The 20,242-nt window shown below is 42.6% G+C and overlaps 1 protein-coding gene across 5 annotated transcripts in view; it reads right to left on the bottom strand.

Annotated features, from left to right (window-relative positions):
- zeb2b (zinc finger E-box binding homeobox 2b) overlaps positions 1-20,242 on the bottom strand; it is a 65,380-nt gene that overhangs the window by 4,893 nt on the left and 40,245 nt on the right. For 3 of the 5 annotated variants that reach the window (XM_048200902.1, XM_048200903.1, XM_048200905.1), the window contains 7 exons: positions 12,440-12,703; positions 9,766-9,834; positions 7,209-7,403; positions 6,135-6,349; positions 3,977-4,085; positions 1,815-3,805; positions 63-243 (listed from right to left, as the gene is read on the bottom strand). In XM_048200902.1, the coding sequence (XP_048056859.1) occupies positions 63-243; positions 1,815-3,805; positions 3,977-4,085; positions 6,135-6,349; positions 7,209-7,403; positions 9,766-9,834; positions 12,440-12,703 (3,024 nt within the window). Of the gene's footprint in view, positions 1-62; positions 244-1,814; positions 3,806-3,976; positions 4,086-6,134; positions 6,350-7,208; positions 7,404-9,765; positions 9,835-12,439; positions 12,707-20,242 lie in introns of all 5 variants that reach the window. The other 2 variants (XM_048200906.1, XM_048200904.1) reach the window with 2 other exon arrangements.

Here is a 20,242-nt window from a genome sequence, read left to right as displayed (position 1 = left end):
GTGAATATTCTGGAGTTAGACAGACAGTTATTAAATGATGGTGTCTAGAACAGTATATATACCTGTGTGTTCATATTTGTGTCTGAGGAGGGAACTGCTCTTCTGGAATGTTTTGTCGCAAAGGTCACACGCGTACATACCACTTTCTGTTTTCTTAATCTTCTTCCTGGACAGACAGGCCTCAGGGTCGGCCATATCATCTAGACTGCTCAGATAATCTGCCGGCCCGTCAAGAAGCTCGCTCTGGAAAGAGACAGCGATCGTCAGCGCCTTGAGTTCATTATTACTGTTATTGTCATCACACAATACGGTATATATATATATATATATATATATATATATATATAATATATAAATAAATACATAATGAATAAAATATACATATAATATAATATAATATAATATAATATAATATAATATAATATAATATAATATAATATAATATAATGATCGAATTATATAATTTATTTGTATTTTTAATGATTATTTCTAATGAAAACTGTTAAACTGTAATATTTTTCTGGAAATCTATTATATGCCAAAATAAAATAAACAATTTTTAAAGAACAGAACAGATCAACAGAGAACTTACTTGTTTCATCTATTTATGTATTTCATTATATTTTATACATATATTTTTACATAAAATGATTAATATTTAACAAATAAATGATATGCATTTCTCAGCTAAAACTAGGGTAGTAGTCTTAAAAATTAAACATTAAAATGTTTGTGACCTGAAAAAAGCAAAGAAAAGAAAAAAACATGTAAAGGCAGGATATTGCAAATGAGGCCTTTCTCTCTTCTTAATCACACCTTATTCCATATATTTGCATTCAAATTTGGTTTAATTTCATACATGAAAGGGTGTTAGCGCAGTATTTATCTGAGCAGAGATTACCCCGATAGGCTTAAACTTAAATTAATGGGGAAAAAATATTATTACATTAGAAGCTAATAATAAGAAGAGAGTCTTAGTAGGGAATATTGCCACAGTCCTCTAATTTCAAACGGTAATGATTAAATCAAGAGGGGCACAAAATGGCCAAAACTGCAGCGACGATGCCCTCATTAAGGACAGCCGGCTCCGGACTGACAATACTTCCGCGCACTCTCTTTTAAAAAGCTCTGCGCTATCGTTCCGCAATCAATTTGAGCTAAATGCCCTTAGCTGTATTTTTAAAATCTAATTTAATAACTTAGAATAGGAAACATTATTAATACTTTTTTATCAGAATGGTTTCCCCGATGTTAAACAGCCCTCAGCGCTGAGCTGTAATGAACATGGGGAGTGTGCATTATTAATCTTTATGCTCAAACTCATTTGAGCTTTTCTTGCAGTAGAAATATAGAGGAGGAAAAGGAGCAAAATGAAAAAAGGGGGTAGGAATAAAGAGATATGTCTTAGGTTGACTGACTCTCAATGTCTCTAATTTGTCTCACACCTGAAATGGGAAAAAAAGAGCAGCAGTGCCACAGGCGCATCTACACTAGTCCTCCGAACACCTGCCTCTTTGACGTTTCCTGCTCTCTGTATCTTGAACGAGCCACTCGAGGGCTGGCAACATAACCATCACCACTAAAAGATCCGGCGTACGGCACTAGAGGCATTGACGTCTACCACAGAAACCACGGTTCTCTCTCACCGCCTCATCTGCCGCTGGGCGTGAGGTGAGCTCCCCTCTCTCTCTCTTTCTCTCTCTCTGAGTGGCTTTTAATTAGTGTCTGAATGAAGCCGAGCGCCACTCACCAGAGGGCTAGAAAAAAGAAACACAAGGCCTGAGGGTTTATGAAAGAGAGAGTCCGTTATTTACCTGGAACCCTGGCTTCCGCTGGTATTTTCTCCTCTGCTGCATCTCGGCAAAGCTGGCCGCCCCTGCCGCGTACGTGTAGGCCATGTGCGGCAAGAAGCTTATCTGGTCGAGGCTGGGGTAGGGTCTCAGCCCCGGGAGACTGGCTTGCACCGGCGGCATGAACGTAGGGGGTGGAAATGCGCTTTGGGGCGGCAAGGAGGTGTACAGGGGTTTGGCAGCGAAGGGGTTCAGACCAAACAAGGGGCTCGAGCTTTTGTCCAGATTGCTGTTTGCATTGGGGCTGCCAAACTCCTTCTTAGAGAGATAAGCCAAGTTGAGCGGCTCGTCTGCATGCTCGCGGGGCGTCGCCACGTGGTTATGGTCAGTAGGGGTGCTGCTGAGCTTGGGTCGGCTTTTCACAGTCAAGATGTGCTTTGGCTCCTTCATGAGCTTTGGCAACGAGAGGTCAAGAGGTTCGGCCTGCAGGTCCTCGGAGGTGAAGCTGTTGGGCGTGTAAGAGCTAGTGTGGGAGTTTTTGGAGGAGGCGGACGACAAGTTAAGAGGAGATGGGGTGTTGCTTCTGGAGTGGTCCAGCTTATCCCCCAGCTGCTTGTGGTTGGAGAACTGGGAGTTTTTGGAGAGCCTGAGTGGGGTGTCGCAGTTGTTAATGTTGTTATGAAGCTCAGGGATGGAGGGGGATGTGATACGGTCAGTACCTTTGACCAGGGACATTGGAGAGCGCATTCCTAAAGAGTCTTTAGTGGGTGTGTGAGGATGACCGGACTCCACGTGGTTCCTGTCTAAAGGAGGAGTCCTGGAATTAGCGTACTGAAAGACTTTCCTCTGCTCAAACCACTCTTTCACGAACTCCTGCGGAAGGCCGACCGCTATGGAGATTTTCAGTAGTTCTTCCGAGTTGGGGTCCATGTTCATGGCGAAATAAGCTTTCAGCACTGACATGTGGTCCTTGTAGGGGCTGATCGGGCCGTTGACGCCCTTATCAGGGATGACGGAGGGGTGCAAAAGGCCATGTTTCTCAGCAAAAAAGCCGGCTTTGTTGGTCGTGGCGTTCTGAGCGGGCTGAAGCACTGCCTTTATCTCCTCGTTCATCTTGCAAAGGTAACGCTCGTGCTGGTGCAGGGGAATGGGACCGGGAAAGGTCTCTTTGCAATACTGGCAGGAAAACGGTGTAAACATTAGATTATTATTCTCATGCGTTTTGTCCTCTATACCTATATCTAACATATGATTTGCCTTCTCTTTCTTGATATTGCTAATTTGCCTCTTAGAGTCCGTAGTCAAGCTCTGAAGGCAGGCTTTGGCTTCGTTGACCTTCTCAAGCGTGTAGTCTATGATGCTCTTGGTGGCGCCGTTGTGGCTGATGAGTGGAAGAGAGTTCTGGGGTCCCCCGGGAGAGGTGAGTCCTTGCTTCTGTTCCTCTATGTGGGAGCCCAACTCCTTCATGTACGCCTTCAACTTGGAGATCTCCTCTGGCTTGCAGTCCATCTTTTGTCGACAAACTGTGTTGTCCACGATCTGCAGGACCTTCTGTACCTCGCTCAGGTTGTTTCCCAGTGATGGGTATCCCAGCATTTGCGCCTCCATACCCATTCCCAGGTGCTGAAGGGGACTCTGGGAGTTATGAAAACCCAGTGGGCTGCCTCCCCTAACACCACCATTCAGGAAAGGGCTGCCCGTACCGTAGCCATGGGAGGCCATCATCAGCTTATAGTCGTTGAAGTCCAGTGGTTCAGATTTGATGTTGAGGTGGTTGGACTGGTCTTGCAGGCCGAGTGGTTTGCCATTCTCCAGTTTGTGTCGTAGCTGTGAAATGGCAGTGTTCGTAGGGGAGGAGGACGCAGAGGTTGGAGACGAACCCGTCTTCAGGTTGTTCCTCACTCTGCCGTTGATGGCGATCAGTCCGATGCATTTCTTGCTGCTTATGTGTGAACTGTAGGACCCGGAGTGTGAGAATCTCTTCTTACAGTTTGGACATTCGTATGGCTTCTCACCTACAGTGAAGAAAGACAAAGAATTTGATCACATCCAGAAGTGAGAGTTTGCGTTTCTTACCCTCTTGTCATCCAATAAAACTTGGCTGGGAGAACCAATTCATTCTGAAGCAGAATCAGAAACATTCTGAACTAAGGCTAACGGGTAATGAAAGAAAGAAAAGGACGTACCACTGTGTATCCGCAGGTGCTCCTTTAGATGGTGTTTGTATTTGAAGGCCTTGCCACATTCAGTGCATTTGAACTTGCGGTTGCCAGAGCCCTGGTTGAGAATCTGGTGCTGTGGATGAGAAAATGTTCACATGAGCTTCTCTTGCACAAACACACAGTCACACACAACAGGCAAGATTTCAGTGAATAATTTCATGACGGGCCAAATGGCTCCCGTTGTAAAGCATCATCTTGCTTTGGTTGGGTGCATTTGAGCAGCGATAACAGAGGAATTCATACCTTTTCATTTCCTGACTCTAGAGCCAGAAACGCTGCATTGGCAGCGAAAAAAAAAAGAACAAAAAGAATCCTATTTTCAAGACTTTTTTCCTCATTAGGGAAGCAGAAATGATCCACTTCATCTAATTTAGCATAATCGTTCCAAATAAATCTTGCATATTTAACCAACACATCCTTCAGATACCTGAGCAAAGAGTTCATTACGCAAAAAGGTGGGCTCACATAAATGTTGCAATTTCATAATTGGACTCAAATTTGTAGACTGTTTAAAGGCTTCAAACGTCTCTTTAATAATGCGTGAATGCGGCTTGTAGGCAGGCACTTCATTTGCTGTTCAAAGGTAGAACATGAGCGCTGCACCCCTCGCATTTGCAATTCAAAGCAGAGCCTCGAAAATCAAAATATAATAACAGTAACAACAACAACAATACGGGCGTCAGTGCGGAGAAGCAGAGAGCGCACCAGGCGAGCACAATTAATTCAGAGTGGGAGGTGAGTATGTCGAACGGGCAGAGGAACACAAAAGGCCTGTGAGCGCCGCCCATGATCGGCTCCGACAACTGGTGGGGAGAGAGAGGCCCGCATTCCGCTGGAGACAGATGGCATAAAGCACAGGACACAGGGAGGATTGTTCAAACAGCGGCAACCTTCAAACATCAAGCGGGGAGCCGTGCGGCCCACGGCGGGGAGGGACCCCACCATTCGCTCATATGTTGCTGAGTCGCATAAACAAACAGCAACAGCTGCTTTACGCCCCCCACCTTCCCTCTGAGGATGGAGGCAGGTTTTAGTCCTGCCATCGCCCTCGATATGATACAGTCACTCTGTCGGTTTAATTGTGACTGGCAGCAGCGAGGGGAGAGGGATTTTTCCACCCGGTGTGATACTCTTGCGCTAAGTGTGTCAAGCATGATGTGGGCGGAGCATTTGATTGGGTATTTGCATACTATTGTGCTTAGCGAGTAAGAGTCAGCTTTATCGCACGTACACACGTAGAGTATCTCCTGAACATCACGGACCGATTTCAGTGGCTTTCAGATTTTTAGACAACGGCAGATTTTCAACAGGAAAGTCTTTCAAGACGAGGCACACAAACAAAGACCAACAAATAGGAAGTAATTTGTGGATTAGAGAGGTCACGGGTGCAGAATGGGCCATCTGTTCATGTTTTGAGCGGCCCGTGGCATCAGGTGAAGAAGTTGGCAGCTCTTCGTGTATCAAATCATTCTGTTCTAGTAAGAACGTCATGTCTGAGAGATAAAAGAGCTGCTGTACCTCATCTCAGATGATTCTGATGTCACACTACGCTTTGAGTTGTGAAGATAACTTTTAAGTAGCTTGGTCTCTGGAGAGATCCACAAAGAGATTGTTTTACATAGACCTGCGCTTTATCTACACCCAGCGTATCTACCTGTTTACACGGGGGAATGCATCTTATGTTTGACACGACAGCCACAACAACTCATAAAACGTGTGTAAATAATGCTGCAACAGATTGTTAAGAGATAAAACGCTTGACTTACATTTATCATTTACGCGCATGGAAATTATGATGTGTTACTCTGTCACTGCGGAGAAACTGATTCTTAAAGAACATAAAAAAGAAAACCTAAAGAGCGGATACAATTTCTAAATTGGAAATTAACATAGTCATTCGATCGTGAATATAAGACTGCAGAATCATATCAGAGAAGGCCATCAAAAAACCATTTAGACCTCAATTAAGGCTATAACCATTAAAAGATCTGCATCTTCAAAATGCCATGAAAAATTAATAATGATTGCCAATCAAAATGATATCTTTTCTCAGAGGAAATACAGCACATTAGATATAGAGCTAGAGCGAGGGAGAGAGAGAGAGAGAGGAAGTGCGGCTCACCTGATCTCGTCCTGGCTTGTGTGTGGCCATATGTCTCTCCAGCTGAGTGCGGTAACCAAACGTGTAGCTACACAGAGGGCAGGCGAAGTTCTCCTCGTTTTTCTCGTGCCGGTACTTGATGTGTTCCTTTAGGGAAGTCAAGCGTTTGTAACCCCGGTCGCAGTAGGGGCAGGTCAACAGTTGGGCGAAAGCATCTGGAGTTCCAGGTGGCAGGTCTGCAGCAGAGAGAGAGGGGCAGCGGGCCAAAAGGTCAGCAAATCAATGGCAGCGAATGGGCGCTGTGCCCAGGGTGGTATGAGGAGGTATCTGTACAATCTGCTCCACTGTGTGCCGTCGTCAAGGTTGGCACCGCCACCCATACACACGCTCACGCCAATGCATGAACACACGCAGTAAGTGCACTCAAATTCACACGATTTGCTGAGTTTTGCTCATGGGCTTTATGTGATGGGAGAAATGTAACACACTATTTTCCACCCTTTATATGAGAATGTACTAGTGATAGACAGATATGTCAGCCAGGCCAATTAATTCGGATTATATTCGGCCAATTATAAGATGATTGGCATTGGCCAATAACTGCTGCTGTTTCAGCCACCCTGCTCTGTAGAAACATTAATTTAAAAACCTTCTTACATTTTGCACATTGATGGTTCTACGCAGTTTAAACAATATTTTGTGCAGTTTTTGTTGTCGCCACTTGATGTCCAATGCTAAATATCTTGATGGTAAACACAGAATTAACTTTGACTTCTTTGGACTGTGTTGGAATAAACTGCTGCTAACCCTAACTGGCCGAAAGCAGTTGTTTACACTGGTTTGAACTGAAGCTGACGGCGTTCGGGGCCAGTCGTGTTCTCTCTGTTGTAATCGCTTCTGGTGGCTCGCACATCTAATTTTTCACACGTTCTTCATAAGAGAGGTATGCGCCGTAATGCCCCCGGCTGCCCCCCTCGGGACGGGAAATTTAGGGTTTATGATTTCACCACTTCGGACAGCTGCACCTCGATCTAAAGGTAAACACTCCGGCATCCAGCCAATCAGACGGCAGCAACAGCTGCCCCGCATTCTCACCGTTCTCCTCGTGTCCGTTGGCTTCGGGCGTGGCGAGGCGGGATCGGGAGAGTTCCTCTGGTGCCTCGGGGTAGATGATGGCTGTGTCTCCTCTCTGGAGGTATTCGGCAATGCTGACCACATGACTTTCACCGTCCACCAGTTTACGCTTCCCGAAGAAGTCCTCAAACTCAGTAGCGCAGTGAACGCTCTTCACTAGAGACACAGAGAGAAAGCGTTTAAATATAACCTGCATTCTTGCTTGCATGTGAAAAATATGGTGCACTGAAAGGTAACAGAAACATGCGGCAGCAGCTGTGATAAAAAAGAACGCAGGAACATTAGAGAAACGTTCTGGGAGGGATACGTCTAAATTACTGCCTTATCTAGCCACCTAATGGCCACTAAAATAAGAAATATGACTTAATCTAACGGGAGAACCATTCGAATTGTGGGAAAGCTTTTAACGATTGACCCTTTTTTTCTACTTTTAAATGTATTAGAGGCAGTCAGACAAGGAGCAGAAACAACATATGCCGTAATCCCAACATCACTTCCTAGATCTCTAATCAAACTCCTAACTGGGCAGATTCTGATAATGGCTTTACAAATGAGAGAAATTTTGATGTGAAGATGCATGAATGATATTTTTTTTTATTTTGCCATTTAAAAAGTGAACGAAAATGTCCACAAAAACAAAAATCACACATGAAATCTCTTTAATTTCTCAGCTGTTTCTCCTATACAGCAATGGACATGAATAGAGAGCAAATGAAGAGTTCCTGAGAAAAAGAAAAAGAGTTTCAGAAGAGATCTAACAACTGTGCTCAGACTTTCCAACATATCAAAGTCAGCAATCAAAAGTAAAAGATCTCAGTATGAAACATTTCTCATCGAACGAGCCGAGCTGCTCTATATTCATTTTATTGCTCTATACTGGATGACAACTAGTGAATTATTTGGGTCCATTTTTATTTCTCCTCAGGAATTTTAGGAGAATCACCTGATAAAAACATGAGCTCTGAAAAAGCATCACCTGAGCATCAAAACATATTGTAAAAATAAGTGTATGTACACTATAGATACAAAGGCAGAGTAATAATTATTCCCTACAAGAGCAGATACAGGAAACTGAAGGTGTTTTATGTTATTATATAACAGAATATTATCTAACAGAGAATAAATAGCTCTGACACGTTCGTCAGACAAGTTAAATATTACGGGAGAGAGACAGTGCATGTTGGGCTTGAGTTTTATAAGCTACCTTTTAATTAGGATGAGCTTGTGTAAGGTATAAACTCTGTGGTGAGGTTTGTCTGACAGTAAACATTTTATCGTCTCATTTGTGCAAAGGTCGAGCCGCTGGACTGTGTCGCTGTCAAAAATGTCTTGAAAATGTCAGAGAGCCGGCAGCCCTTTAACATTATTTAACAGAGCAAATGATTTCCCTCCTCTCTCATTACTAGACCTGCCTCGCTATCATTCACGTGAACACGCGTGAGCGCCGCGGCCCGACAAATGAACACGTTTAGCTCCTCGCTGTTGTGGGTTTTGCGGCTTACATGATCTAAACAAATCGAGTTTACGCACAAATTAGATTTTGGCCTGAAATGCGATTTGGGGAAGTTCACGCTCGCAGAAGAAAGCACTCTAAAGTCAACGTCCTAATGTTTTCCTTCTGTCGCTCGAGCCGAGAACGTCCCTCCCCGCAGAGGAGGATCGTGGGCCGCGCAGCGGAGACTCGGAGCTGTTTATCTCTGGAGTGTGTGTCTAACATTAGAAAGCTTTATTAAAACTACACATCCTTCCTCCTGAAGTACATCACCAGTGACAGCTCAAACATGGGCTAACAGTGTTTCTCATGATAAAAAAAAAAACCCTTGTGTGTGATGATGTCAAACAGAATCATTTGGAAGATTGTGGATTCAAATCAAGTTAAACTACACCGTTGATGTGCATTTGTCTCCAGAATTTCTCAGCAGTGGAGAGGATTCAGAATTAAAATGAGTTTTTGTGGATGAAATGCTGCATCACAGACACGCCAATATCAATACAGTTCTGCTTTTCAAACACTAATAACACCATTAAAGAGGATCTATTCTGCTTTTTCCCATCTTTCGTTATTGTTGCTGTTTGAGCATGAAAAAGCTCTGCAAACTTCCAGTTCTTCTCTATATCAGTGTCAGTGTTTCTTGAGTTTTCTTCACAATATTCCTCATTTAAATAATTAATGTGCAGAATAAAGGGGCGGGGCCTGGGTGAGTTAGTTAGTAGTGTGTTGAAACTGGAGGTTATGGTAAGGGGCGGGACATTTTCCAAACACCAATCACAACACACTGCTCCAACCGACCAATCAGAGCACATTGTGCTTTTCAGAAGGCGGGGCTTCATAGAGACAGGAACTAAACAGAGCGTTACTGACAGACTGGGAAGAGAGGAGCTGCAACAATGGAGAATATGAGGAAAATAATCAACATTCAATCTATTCAATCTCCAAAAACAACATCAAGACTTTGCTGGAATATTATGACCTCTTTAAAAAAAAGGTCAAGTGAATCAACACACTCCTGTGACTCACCTGTACCGTTCCCAACTGGCTGCAAAGTGGCATCAGGCCCCATAGTGTCATAGTCTCCCTTCAGTTCATCTGTGAACGAGAGACAGACAGGAAGAGAGGCGAGTCTATTAGCACACTGACACACTGCATCTGGACGGAAAACATCTTGTTCTGCATCTCAGGACTCAAAACGACCCACTTATTTACACTGACAACAATCACACGCACACACAGCGGTGGAACGAGCCGAGCGCGCTGGGAAACAAGCTAGAGCAAACTCAGAGATCAGCTCAAGAATGTTCCATCCACCTGAACAAGCAAACATAGAGAGAGAGAGAGAGAGAGAGAGAGAGAGAGAGAGAGGATGTGTCTTCTGATCTTCAGTTCACTGATCCGCTGCTGCTCCGTGTCTCTGGCACAGAAACTAAACACTGAGTCTCTAATTAAACCACTGACATCATGAGAAACACAAATGCAGAAAACACACACTTGAACTCTCTGCCTTCGGTATCATTATCCTGAGATCATCTATCTGTGTTTTCACCTGTTCCTGCACTGGCTGTCAAACATGAAGGTACCTGAGATCATCCGTTAATGACTCAGATGACAGAAATATACAACATTGACACACACTGACTATATATTGTTTCACTCTGGAGTTTTTACTGGAATCCACAGTTTGGATTCTTCACAGGGCAAACGTTCCGGTCGGAGGTGGGCTCGAGTCTGGAGAGTCGAGGGAGTTGAGCTCTCGTCTCAGGCTGATAAATCAGTTTTGAGGTGGTGGGTGAGTAAACCCGTGCTGAATCTATTCCTCCCGATGATTTCACTCCATCCTACGGTTTACTCTCAAAACATCCACGTCTGTACGGGCTCTCCGAAAACACACGGCTCCCGTCTGGACTCTCCGAGGGTCCGAGAAAGGGGAGAGGAAAAACAAAAAGTAATGGGCGGCGAGGAAGCCAGGTGATTTATTTCAAGTTTCTGTCAGTGATAACACTGTCACACACTAGTGAAGGGCATCATGGGAGATGAGAGCGAGTCAAGGACGACACCAGAGCAGCAATCTGACTGACCGGAGCAAACAGACAAGAAAAGAGCGAGGGAGAGCGAGCTGAGCTTATCTCAGGACAGAGCTATGCGCTGAGGTACCAGTGCAGACACGCCGGCACCAAACGCGAGAAAAAAGACAGAAACACAGAAGGAAAGTGCCCACAAGTTTGGAAGGAGAGCAGAAAATAGAGAAAGAGAGAGAGACTTTGGCTTCTTCCTCTGGAGCTAATGAACGTCACCAGCAGCGCAGAAACATGGCCGTGGTTTTTATCACAACACACACACACACACACACACACATCATGGAATTGCAACACAGCGGAATCACAGACATTCCGGCTCCAAGAGGGTTTATCAAATTAAAGGAATGTTCCGGGTTCAATAGGAGTTAAGCTCTATCAACAGCATTTGTGGCATCATGTTGAAAATAATGACAACAACTATGTCACTGACTATCAGAGTGCGCTTTAAAGTTTCTTTACATAATATTCAAATATATACAAAAACAATAAATCAGCAGATAATTGCAAATACAGCACTGTGAGGCAGGGTTATTACCAAAAAAAATACAATTTCTGTTACTTATAATAAAAAAAAAAGGAAATAAAAAATACTTAAACATATTATTATTACTATTACTATAATAAAATAAATGTTAACTGAAATAAAATAATTATTATTATTTAACATTTTGTCATTTTCGTTGAAGTACTATAATAACTAAAACTAAATTTGAAATGAAAATGAATAACTATATAGACTTAATATTATAATAAAAAAAAAAGTTACTAAACCTTAAAATAAAATAAAATAATAATACAATAATAATAATAATAAAAATAATATCTTGGATCTTGGTTTGATTTGCAATGTCTTATGCTATTTCTATGCTCTTCTTTGGCATCTCAAACAGTCGGGTCATGAAACGGGTCTTTAGTTCAAAGAACTGTGAGAAACCCCGGACCAGAGACCCGCGGAAAGGCACGGATTCTCCGAACCGCGGCGACGGGCTGTAAATAATGAAGCCGGCTGCTCTGCCGAAGGAAAATCAGCCTTCGTAGTATTCCTAACGCCACAAGCCCGGCTTTTTTTCGGGGGCGTATTAAATTTTTAGACTCCCGAACGCCCCCTCTTTCTCTCGGCTCTGTGCACAGCTAGTTCATTAGCAGAAATGAATAGCGAAGAAGTGCTCATTTAGATGGTCTGTCTTCCATGGGCTCTCACACTCCTATGTTTCTGTCATACGCTTCTAAGAATCATTGACTCTTATTACACATGTAAATGGCTATCATAAAAATAAAAATTTCATTTAAGATTCTTAATGACTTGAGCAGCAGCCTGGCCTCCCTTAATGATTACCTCTCTCCCTCATTAAGAGTATTTATCTCTCTGCGTCTCTGACTGCGCCTCCCGCACCAATGATGCTTGCAGGAGGAAACCGGGAGCCGCGTTTACACGGACGCTCTGCTATTACTGCAATTACCAATGATGCTCTGCAAACCGGGCCGAACGCGCCGCCGACGATTACAGACGGAAACACACGCGATAATTAAAGAGAGCTGAGAGCAGAACCATATCTAGCAGAGAGGCGTGTCTTCGACGGAAGGGGCGTGTTTTAGAAAAGGAAGAGGGCGGAGCTCACCGGTACCGTCGACTGATGCACTCAGCAACTCGTTCTCGTTCCAAACGTTCTCTATTCCGCTGTCCTTCATATCATCTTCATCATCCAAAGTCTTCCTCAGCAGGGTGTGACCCAGGGCCGGGGAGGGCGGGGCCACCGACTCATGATTGACAAGGCTGACCGGACTCCCCGCCCCGTTGAGCAGGCCGTCCTCCTCCGACACCAGAAGTCTGTCTTCTTCTTCCGTCTCTGATCCGGTTTCTACCACGTTTTCATAGTCCAACACTGTCAAAAACACACACAAACACACACACAATGTTACAGATTATAACACAAACTATCAATCAGCTGATCGTGATCTCATCATTTTTAGATATAACTGATTATAAGCTAAGAAAGAGTTAATAAAGGAAGGCCTTCCATGCAGATTTTATTTTCATTTGTGTATTGTTTAATTTTAGTGAGAGCGAGCACACACACACACACACACACACACAGCGCAGTCTATCTTAACATTCCCCTGTGGACAAAAAGATTACACTAGGCATATCTGTTCCTAACATGATCTTTGGCTAATCCACTGGTCTGCACTTGCCTCCTGAACAACTGCACAACAGGTGCAAATTAAAATGAAAACGGTGTATGTGTGTGCGCTTGTGACCTGGGCTGAATACCAATTGACAGGGGAAACAAAACCTTTTCAAGAGGTGTGACCACAAGGGTTTAGGCAAGTTCAGACTGAGTAATGCTCTCTGTGAGAGAAAGAACCCACGGAAAGAGAAGGAGAAAGAGGGAGGGAAGACATAAGAATAGAAAAGCCAAAAGAATAAGTGAGACATTCAAACTTGATGTGTGGTCCAGATATACCTTCAACACATTTACATTCACAACAGCCTTCACACGCTCGGCCACCGGACGCAAGATTTCTGGACAGACTTTTGCTAGTTTGACCACAGAAAAGGCGAAAATCAGATCAGAAACATGTGACGTCCGGGACAGGACCATGTCCTAAATTCACGATTCTGTGCTGCATCGCACATCTACTGAAATACAGTTCATTTACTAGCACGATTTATTTCAAATGATTGCCATTATACGACACTACCGTTCAAAAGTTCTGTTCAGTAAGATTAAATTGATCAAAAGTGACAGTAAAGATATTTATAATGTTACACAAGATTCTATTTCAAATAAATTCTAGTTCTATTCCTCAAAGAATCCTGAAGAATAAAATGCATGACGGTTTCCACAGAAATCTGAACTGTTTTCAACATTGATAATAATCATAAATGTTTCTTGAGCATCAAATCATCATATCAGAATGATTTCTGAAGGATCATGTGACACTGAAGACTGGAGTAATGATGCTGAAAATTCAGCTTTGATCACAGGAATAAATTACACTTTACTATATATTCACATAGAAAACAGCTGATTTACACTGGAATAATATTTCACTGTTTTACTGTATTTTTGATCAAATAAAAGCAGAAGAATCTTCTTTCAGATTGAAAAATCTTACTGACCCCAAACTTTCAGTGTGGACTTAAATAACTTCTGACTGACACATCAGAGGGAATTGTGACGGCATAAAGACACTGCTTTAAATGACTCTGGATGTTAAAATAAGTTCTTAAAACTAATAATAAGCATGTGCTCATGAACAGGTTATGTAAAATGAATATCAGCGACAGAAGGAGAGAAAGACAGAGCAGCAAGAGAGAGAGAGAGAGAGAGCGCTTCTACAAAGTAGAAATGACATCTTGAGAAGTTAAAAACACAATCCATCAACTTTGTACTTGCTGCTGAAAGATTTGAAAAGGCCGATAAATAATGATGGGTTGGGTGGAACTTCAGATGGAGTAAAAACTCCAGAGCGAGCGCATTGTTTGGCTGACAGACGCCGGTATTGTGCTCTTCAACACAATAATTCCAACCTGCTAATGTCACGGCAGCCATTACAGTAATTCCTCACCTCATCTCTAATCAGTCTTTTGTGTTTCCAGAGCGCAGACACAAAGAAGCGATAATGTTTACTTGCCGGCTAAGTTGTCCTCTGATGACACTCTCTATTCGTCGGCGTCTTCTGCGAGTGTCAAAGGGAACAAAGGCGATTACGGCTGCCATTCTGCCGTCGATGCTACCTGCTCCTCTGCTTTTGATTTCAAACAAATAAAAGGAACATCTCTCACTCCGATGCCACAGATAATTAAAATGACATTCCTAATTGCCCCAGTCACCGTTAATGCTGGGCTTAACCTACGCGCCGCTCGCAGACAGGCCTGTCATTTCTACGGCTGATAATCGCAGGGCCGCTCGAGACGGTATTGATTCCGACGGTGGCTTTCTGCGCGCACGACACGCATTTACACGACTATAGACGAGAGGAACTTGTTCAAAGCGAGTCAAAACCAGCTACAGAACTGTTTCTAGGAAGGTCGCTTGACTGAAAGGTTGATGATAATAAAACTTTGCACGATGCAAGTTTGAGTAGTGTTGGCTTCGAACACAAATACAAAACAACACAAAAACGGGTTTTTGTTCAAAGAAACGCTCTGTAAAATGAGAACGTCTTTCCACCTAATATCATCTGGCATCAGTTGTGTAAAGAAAACATGACAATCTGTTTGATATGTCTCACCTCGACCTGTTTGAGTAGGAGATGCATCAAGAAAACAATAAATTCTGCCCGTTTGTCCTTAAAGAAAGAGCTCCACGCTGGAAAATGTCTTTAAAATCCAATTATTTGAAGCCAGAAATACAGGAAGACAAAATGATGTACAAAAAAGTGAAGCTCCCCCCAAAAAACACAGAGTATCCCGCTTCCTTTTCCTCTGACGTTTCATTCAGTCCAGTAATCCACACGAGTCCGAGGCGTTCAGAGCTCCAGGGTGGGTTTCTCTGGAGCCCGAGCTGAGGTCCGGCCTGTAGATGAGCCTCGAGACGAGCCCGTGTGTGTGTGTGTGTGTGTGTGTGTGTGTGTGTGTGTGTGTGTGTGTGTGTGGAGGTGACAGACTCCCCGCAGGTAAACCTACACACTCGTGTCATCAGGGCTGATGGGAGGAGACATGAACCGTGCTGCAAGATAACGGCCCTCGGCATGCCGCCTCACACATGCAGATCACCTGAACGACCAGCTTCAACACTCACATTCTCCCTGAACTTTACTTTGTGAATCCAAAAGCCAATGATAATCTGTCCATTTTTTCTAAAACTATTTTTGGTAACACTTTATAATGCTTAACATTATTGAACTATATTAGTTAACATGAACTAACAATGAAAAAGCATTTATTAATCTTAGTTAATGTTAATTTCATAATTTACTAATAGAGTTTCATACAAAAGCAATTCATGGAAACAAAAGCAAACAAACTAAGCTTGCAAGATAAAAAGATGCTTATTTTGATAAACACATCATGTTTCTTAAAATCTGGATATTATTTATTTAATGGACCTTGAAATAACAACGAACAGTTGTGTTTTTATTAACTAATGTTGACAAAGATTAATAAAAACTGCAACAAATGTATCACTTATTGTTAGTTAATCTATTGGGACCTTATTGTAAAGTGTTACCAAATTTACCCACTTTATAAATATATCATTTTTATCTCAACAAAAGCAGTATTTTTTCTTCTCCAGAGGGAATTTGCAAGTCTGCTTTTAATTGTTTCCATTGGTTGTCAATGCAATCCCAAAGGAAAATGCTTTTGCTCATTCTGAGAGTTTAGAGAAATAAAATGAATGTGGAGATCAGCTCAGATCATTTGGTGAGAAATGTTTGAATTCCTACTGAGACACAGTTTGAGACAATCTTCCTAACTATAACGCTTATCAACAACAAGAATCTTTGCAAAACCAGGATGATATGGGGGTTCAACCCCACAACGCCTCAAGAAAAAAGAAAGAGTGAAAGAAAAGGAAAGGGGGTGGTGCGGTGAAGAGAAAGGGACAGAAGGGCAGCAGCCGAGAGCGAACAAAAGACGAGTGAGAGAGTGAAGCAGCTTTGAGAGGCCAATGAATGGAGAAACTCAGCGATGTGTAAAACAACTCCTGTGTCTGTGTGCGGATCCGGGACGGGGCGGGCGGGAGAGTTTCAGGAAGGGGGTGGATATGTTCAATAATTTCTGCCGTGAGGCGGCCACAGTAGCCGGACTCTAATTGAATTAAAGTCCCATTTATTTTGCGGAGCTGCAGCAACAGGCTGGGAAGTCTGAAGGTTTAGCCGATCGGACCGGACTGGCCCGACCCGGCTCGCTTCCACCATCTGTGCCTGCTCCGGGACGCCCCCCTCCAAACCATCAGCCAAAAAACATGCACACAAAAGACCTCCCGGCCACCCCCGGACGAGTGACGCGAGAAAATCAGGGCCAACAATACAGAAAACACAGAGTCCAGATGACGGAGAACCAATCAATGCATCTTAAAAATAATGTGTTTATGCCACGTTTCTGTACGATTTGAACACTGTTGCTGGGATTGTGCCAAATCAAGTAATGATGTAACATTTTTTTGAAATTGTATAGGTAGCACAAGTTGAGCCTGATGTAGGTTTTTATATGAATTATCTCCAACTATATCCATATCCATACAGTGTGCTCATGTAGAGTGACACATAATATAGCAAATCTCAACTGCTTGATTGCTTAAATCAGCACAAAATGTAACCGTATTATCACTATATTATAAAACATCAAGATGTTGAGATATTATAAACATTAACAATGTGTGTTGAAACAGTAACACTTTATTTTACAGTGTCCTCGATAAACGTTACTTGTACTTACTGTATTGATAACAGTAAAATATGCATAATTACATGCAACTAACCCTCAACCATATAGTAAGTACATGATGTTAATTAATATTATTCAGTACTTAATTATATAATTACACTGTAACAAGGACACCTTAAAATAAAGTGTAGCCAAAGTGCTATATAAATAAATGTGGCTTGACTTTTCAAAATGAACAAAATTATACAGTATTTTTTTTTTCACAGTAAAAGTGTTTGTAAATGTAAGCATTAACTGACATTGTGTGCAATTGTATTATTTGTTTTTATGCTTGTGAGTCGCATTCCATGTATGAAAAGTGCTATACAAATAAATTATTTATTATTTTAAAACTTTGCATTAAATGAAAGGGCATTTCTGCATTTTTAGGGCAGTGGAAAGTCAAGATCTGAACTTCTGTCCCCAAAAAAGGCAGTAAGCCTCCTGCAGACGGGGGACGGGGGCATCTGTGCAGGTGAGCGCGGGGTAACAGGGGTATCTCCGGCTCTCACATCCGTCAGGCAAAGGAAAGGTTAAAATTAGAAAATTTAATTTATTTGATAATTTCCCAGAATAATTAGAGTTAATATGGGTTAATTAATATGCAAATCTCTCAGCAGATGTTCGACAGTGAGTGTTGCACGCGGCGGCAGCCCGTTCGCTCTCCCGCATGCGTTTGGCTGTCAGTTAGTGACCGTAATTGCCGTAACTAACCAAATACACACAAAACCTTCAGCGGGATAAAACGCTTTCTGCCCCAGTCCCGGCACACCGCCACTTCTCTTGCACAAAGACGCACAATTTCTTATTTTCTCTCGTCTGAAAGGGCCTTTTATGCGGCGGTCGTTTCAGTGGTGAATGAGGCGAACGTTCAGCACGCTTCACGCTTTATATTTTCCATAAACGTGTATAAATATAAAAGACGAACAGAACGACACCTGCTCTCGGGGTTGTTGCTGTCTTCCCACCTAAATATGTTCAGATGGGGCCGTTTACGTGCCGCCGCGGTGAATGAACAGGATGAGGGAACGTGGAAATGCTCCTCGACTCTTTTCAACCAGGTTGCTCATCAAATATTGATGCAACTCCAAAAAGTCCTCAGCTGTGATCGCTTTAGTGCGTATTTGACTGCAGCAGATCTCTGAGCGCTGTTAAAACTTTCATACACACACATACGCAGACGCGCAAGTCTTTCACTGGTGTTTACCTGAAAAACACTCATACAGCAAGAACGAAACGTGTCACGTGAAGGCTTGTGAACTGGTCGATTTCACCTCAACTTTCAGCATAGTCATTCTGTCAGGCCTTAAATTTCAGCGGTTCCCATCATTGGATCATTTTCTGAATTTAGTTTTAATTTTTACTTTTAATTACATTTTATGAATTCAAGAGCATGTAAGCATACTTTATCACAAGAAAACAAAAACACATTAAACCATTAAACATGAAAGAATTGTGCAATATTTCTCCTTATATAGAACCTCTTTGGGTTCTTAGAGTTCTACACAGAACCTTTTTAGATAAACTATAGACTAACAACACGTGTACAACTAATAGAACTAGAAACATTCGAATCTATAAAACAGAGTCAAAAAGCATAGTGATGAAAAGCAGCCTTTGAAAAGAAAAAAAAAAAAGATTCTGAGAATTTTGTGGAGTGAGTCAAATGAATCGTTTATGAACTGCCCAAACAAGCTATGTAGGAAATCACTTGATACCGTTTAGCTGAATAATTATAATATTTGACTGCAGAATGCCAGCATTGACCAATCACAGAGAGCCGTGTAATCAGGTCTGTTAATGCAGTTGATCTTCTCTCGGTGGAATACTCGAGGTCTCTTCCAGGGGTAAACGCCTCGCTGCCCTCCCCACCCAAACGCTCTTTTACAACAGACAGACACAAAGACACTGGAGCGGTGGACGCCTCCTTCCCTGCCCCCTCTCCTCCTGTCTCTCTCTCTCTCTCTCTGTCTGTCTGTCTGTCTGTCTCTCACGCGGGCAGGTAGTGGAATGCGCTGACGGCCGCAGTATGTCGTGTTGTTGGGTTGAGTGGGTGCGGCTGTCACAGTGCAGTGTTATCAGCCAGACAAACTATTTAATAAGAGTGAGGCATTTGATCTGCTCTGCATCTCACACACACACCCCTGCCATTTATATAAGGACATGTGTTGTGTAACTTTCCCGGCAAAACATTCCAGCAAATTTCTGTGGACAAAAAACTTCTGATCTGTGACCGTGACTACAGATTCATGACACACTTGAGAAGTGATCACATCCATGCTGCATTTCAAAACAGAGATATTCACAGCAGCTAAAGAGCCGTACGGTCTATTTTAATAAAATAGATATCTATAAAAATAAATAAATCACACTAAGTACATGCAAATTCAAATGTAAGCAATCGCAGCAAAATTAATTTTGCCACAGCTGATTAAAACATTAATACATCTATATACAGTATTTCCCAGATCTGCTATTGCAAACGTATTTCACCTCGTGCGAGATTAATAGGAGCGCTGCGATAACATATAGCTCTGTCACAGCAGATTACCGTGTGTTTGGAGTAATAATGGCTAAACACAATCTGAAATGTAATTATGCTCAGTAACGGGATCATTTGACTGTGATTTGCTTTGATATAAATAAAGAATGAGCATATGGCAGACAAAGGTAAGGTGTGTTTTCTTCTCTTTGGAATAATGTGCACTGATGAATCATTCACAATGCGAGCAGGAACGTCTGCTAAGCGAAGTAAATAGAGTGAGTCTTTACACGAGCACAGAACACTTCGCTCTGTGTTCGGTACATATATATTTTCTTTCTTATTCTGCAGTGCTGAACTATCAGGCGGACACTGAGATAAGTACACGCTGAGAACAGCGTTTTGAGCCGCTCAAGGTTGCGCCGCATTCCTGGCCCGCAGTCCAGCGCGGAATAACCTTTGGAAAGAAAACCTTTATCTCTGTCCGACAGAGTCCCACCTGAAAATCAGCAGGAGTTTCTCCAAATCAAATATGTTTAAATGAGACTGTTGTGGGGAGGAATA

The sequence above is a fragment of the Megalobrama amblycephala genome, linkage group LG8 (genome assembly GCF_018812025.1).
Source record: "Megalobrama amblycephala isolate DHTTF-2021 linkage group LG8, ASM1881202v1, whole genome shotgun sequence".
Lineage (NCBI taxonomy): Eukaryota > Metazoa > Chordata > Actinopteri > Cypriniformes > Xenocyprididae > Megalobrama > Megalobrama amblycephala.
The sequence above is the reverse complement of the archived record's forward strand: the minus strand, read 5'-3'. Positions and strand labels throughout refer to the sequence as shown.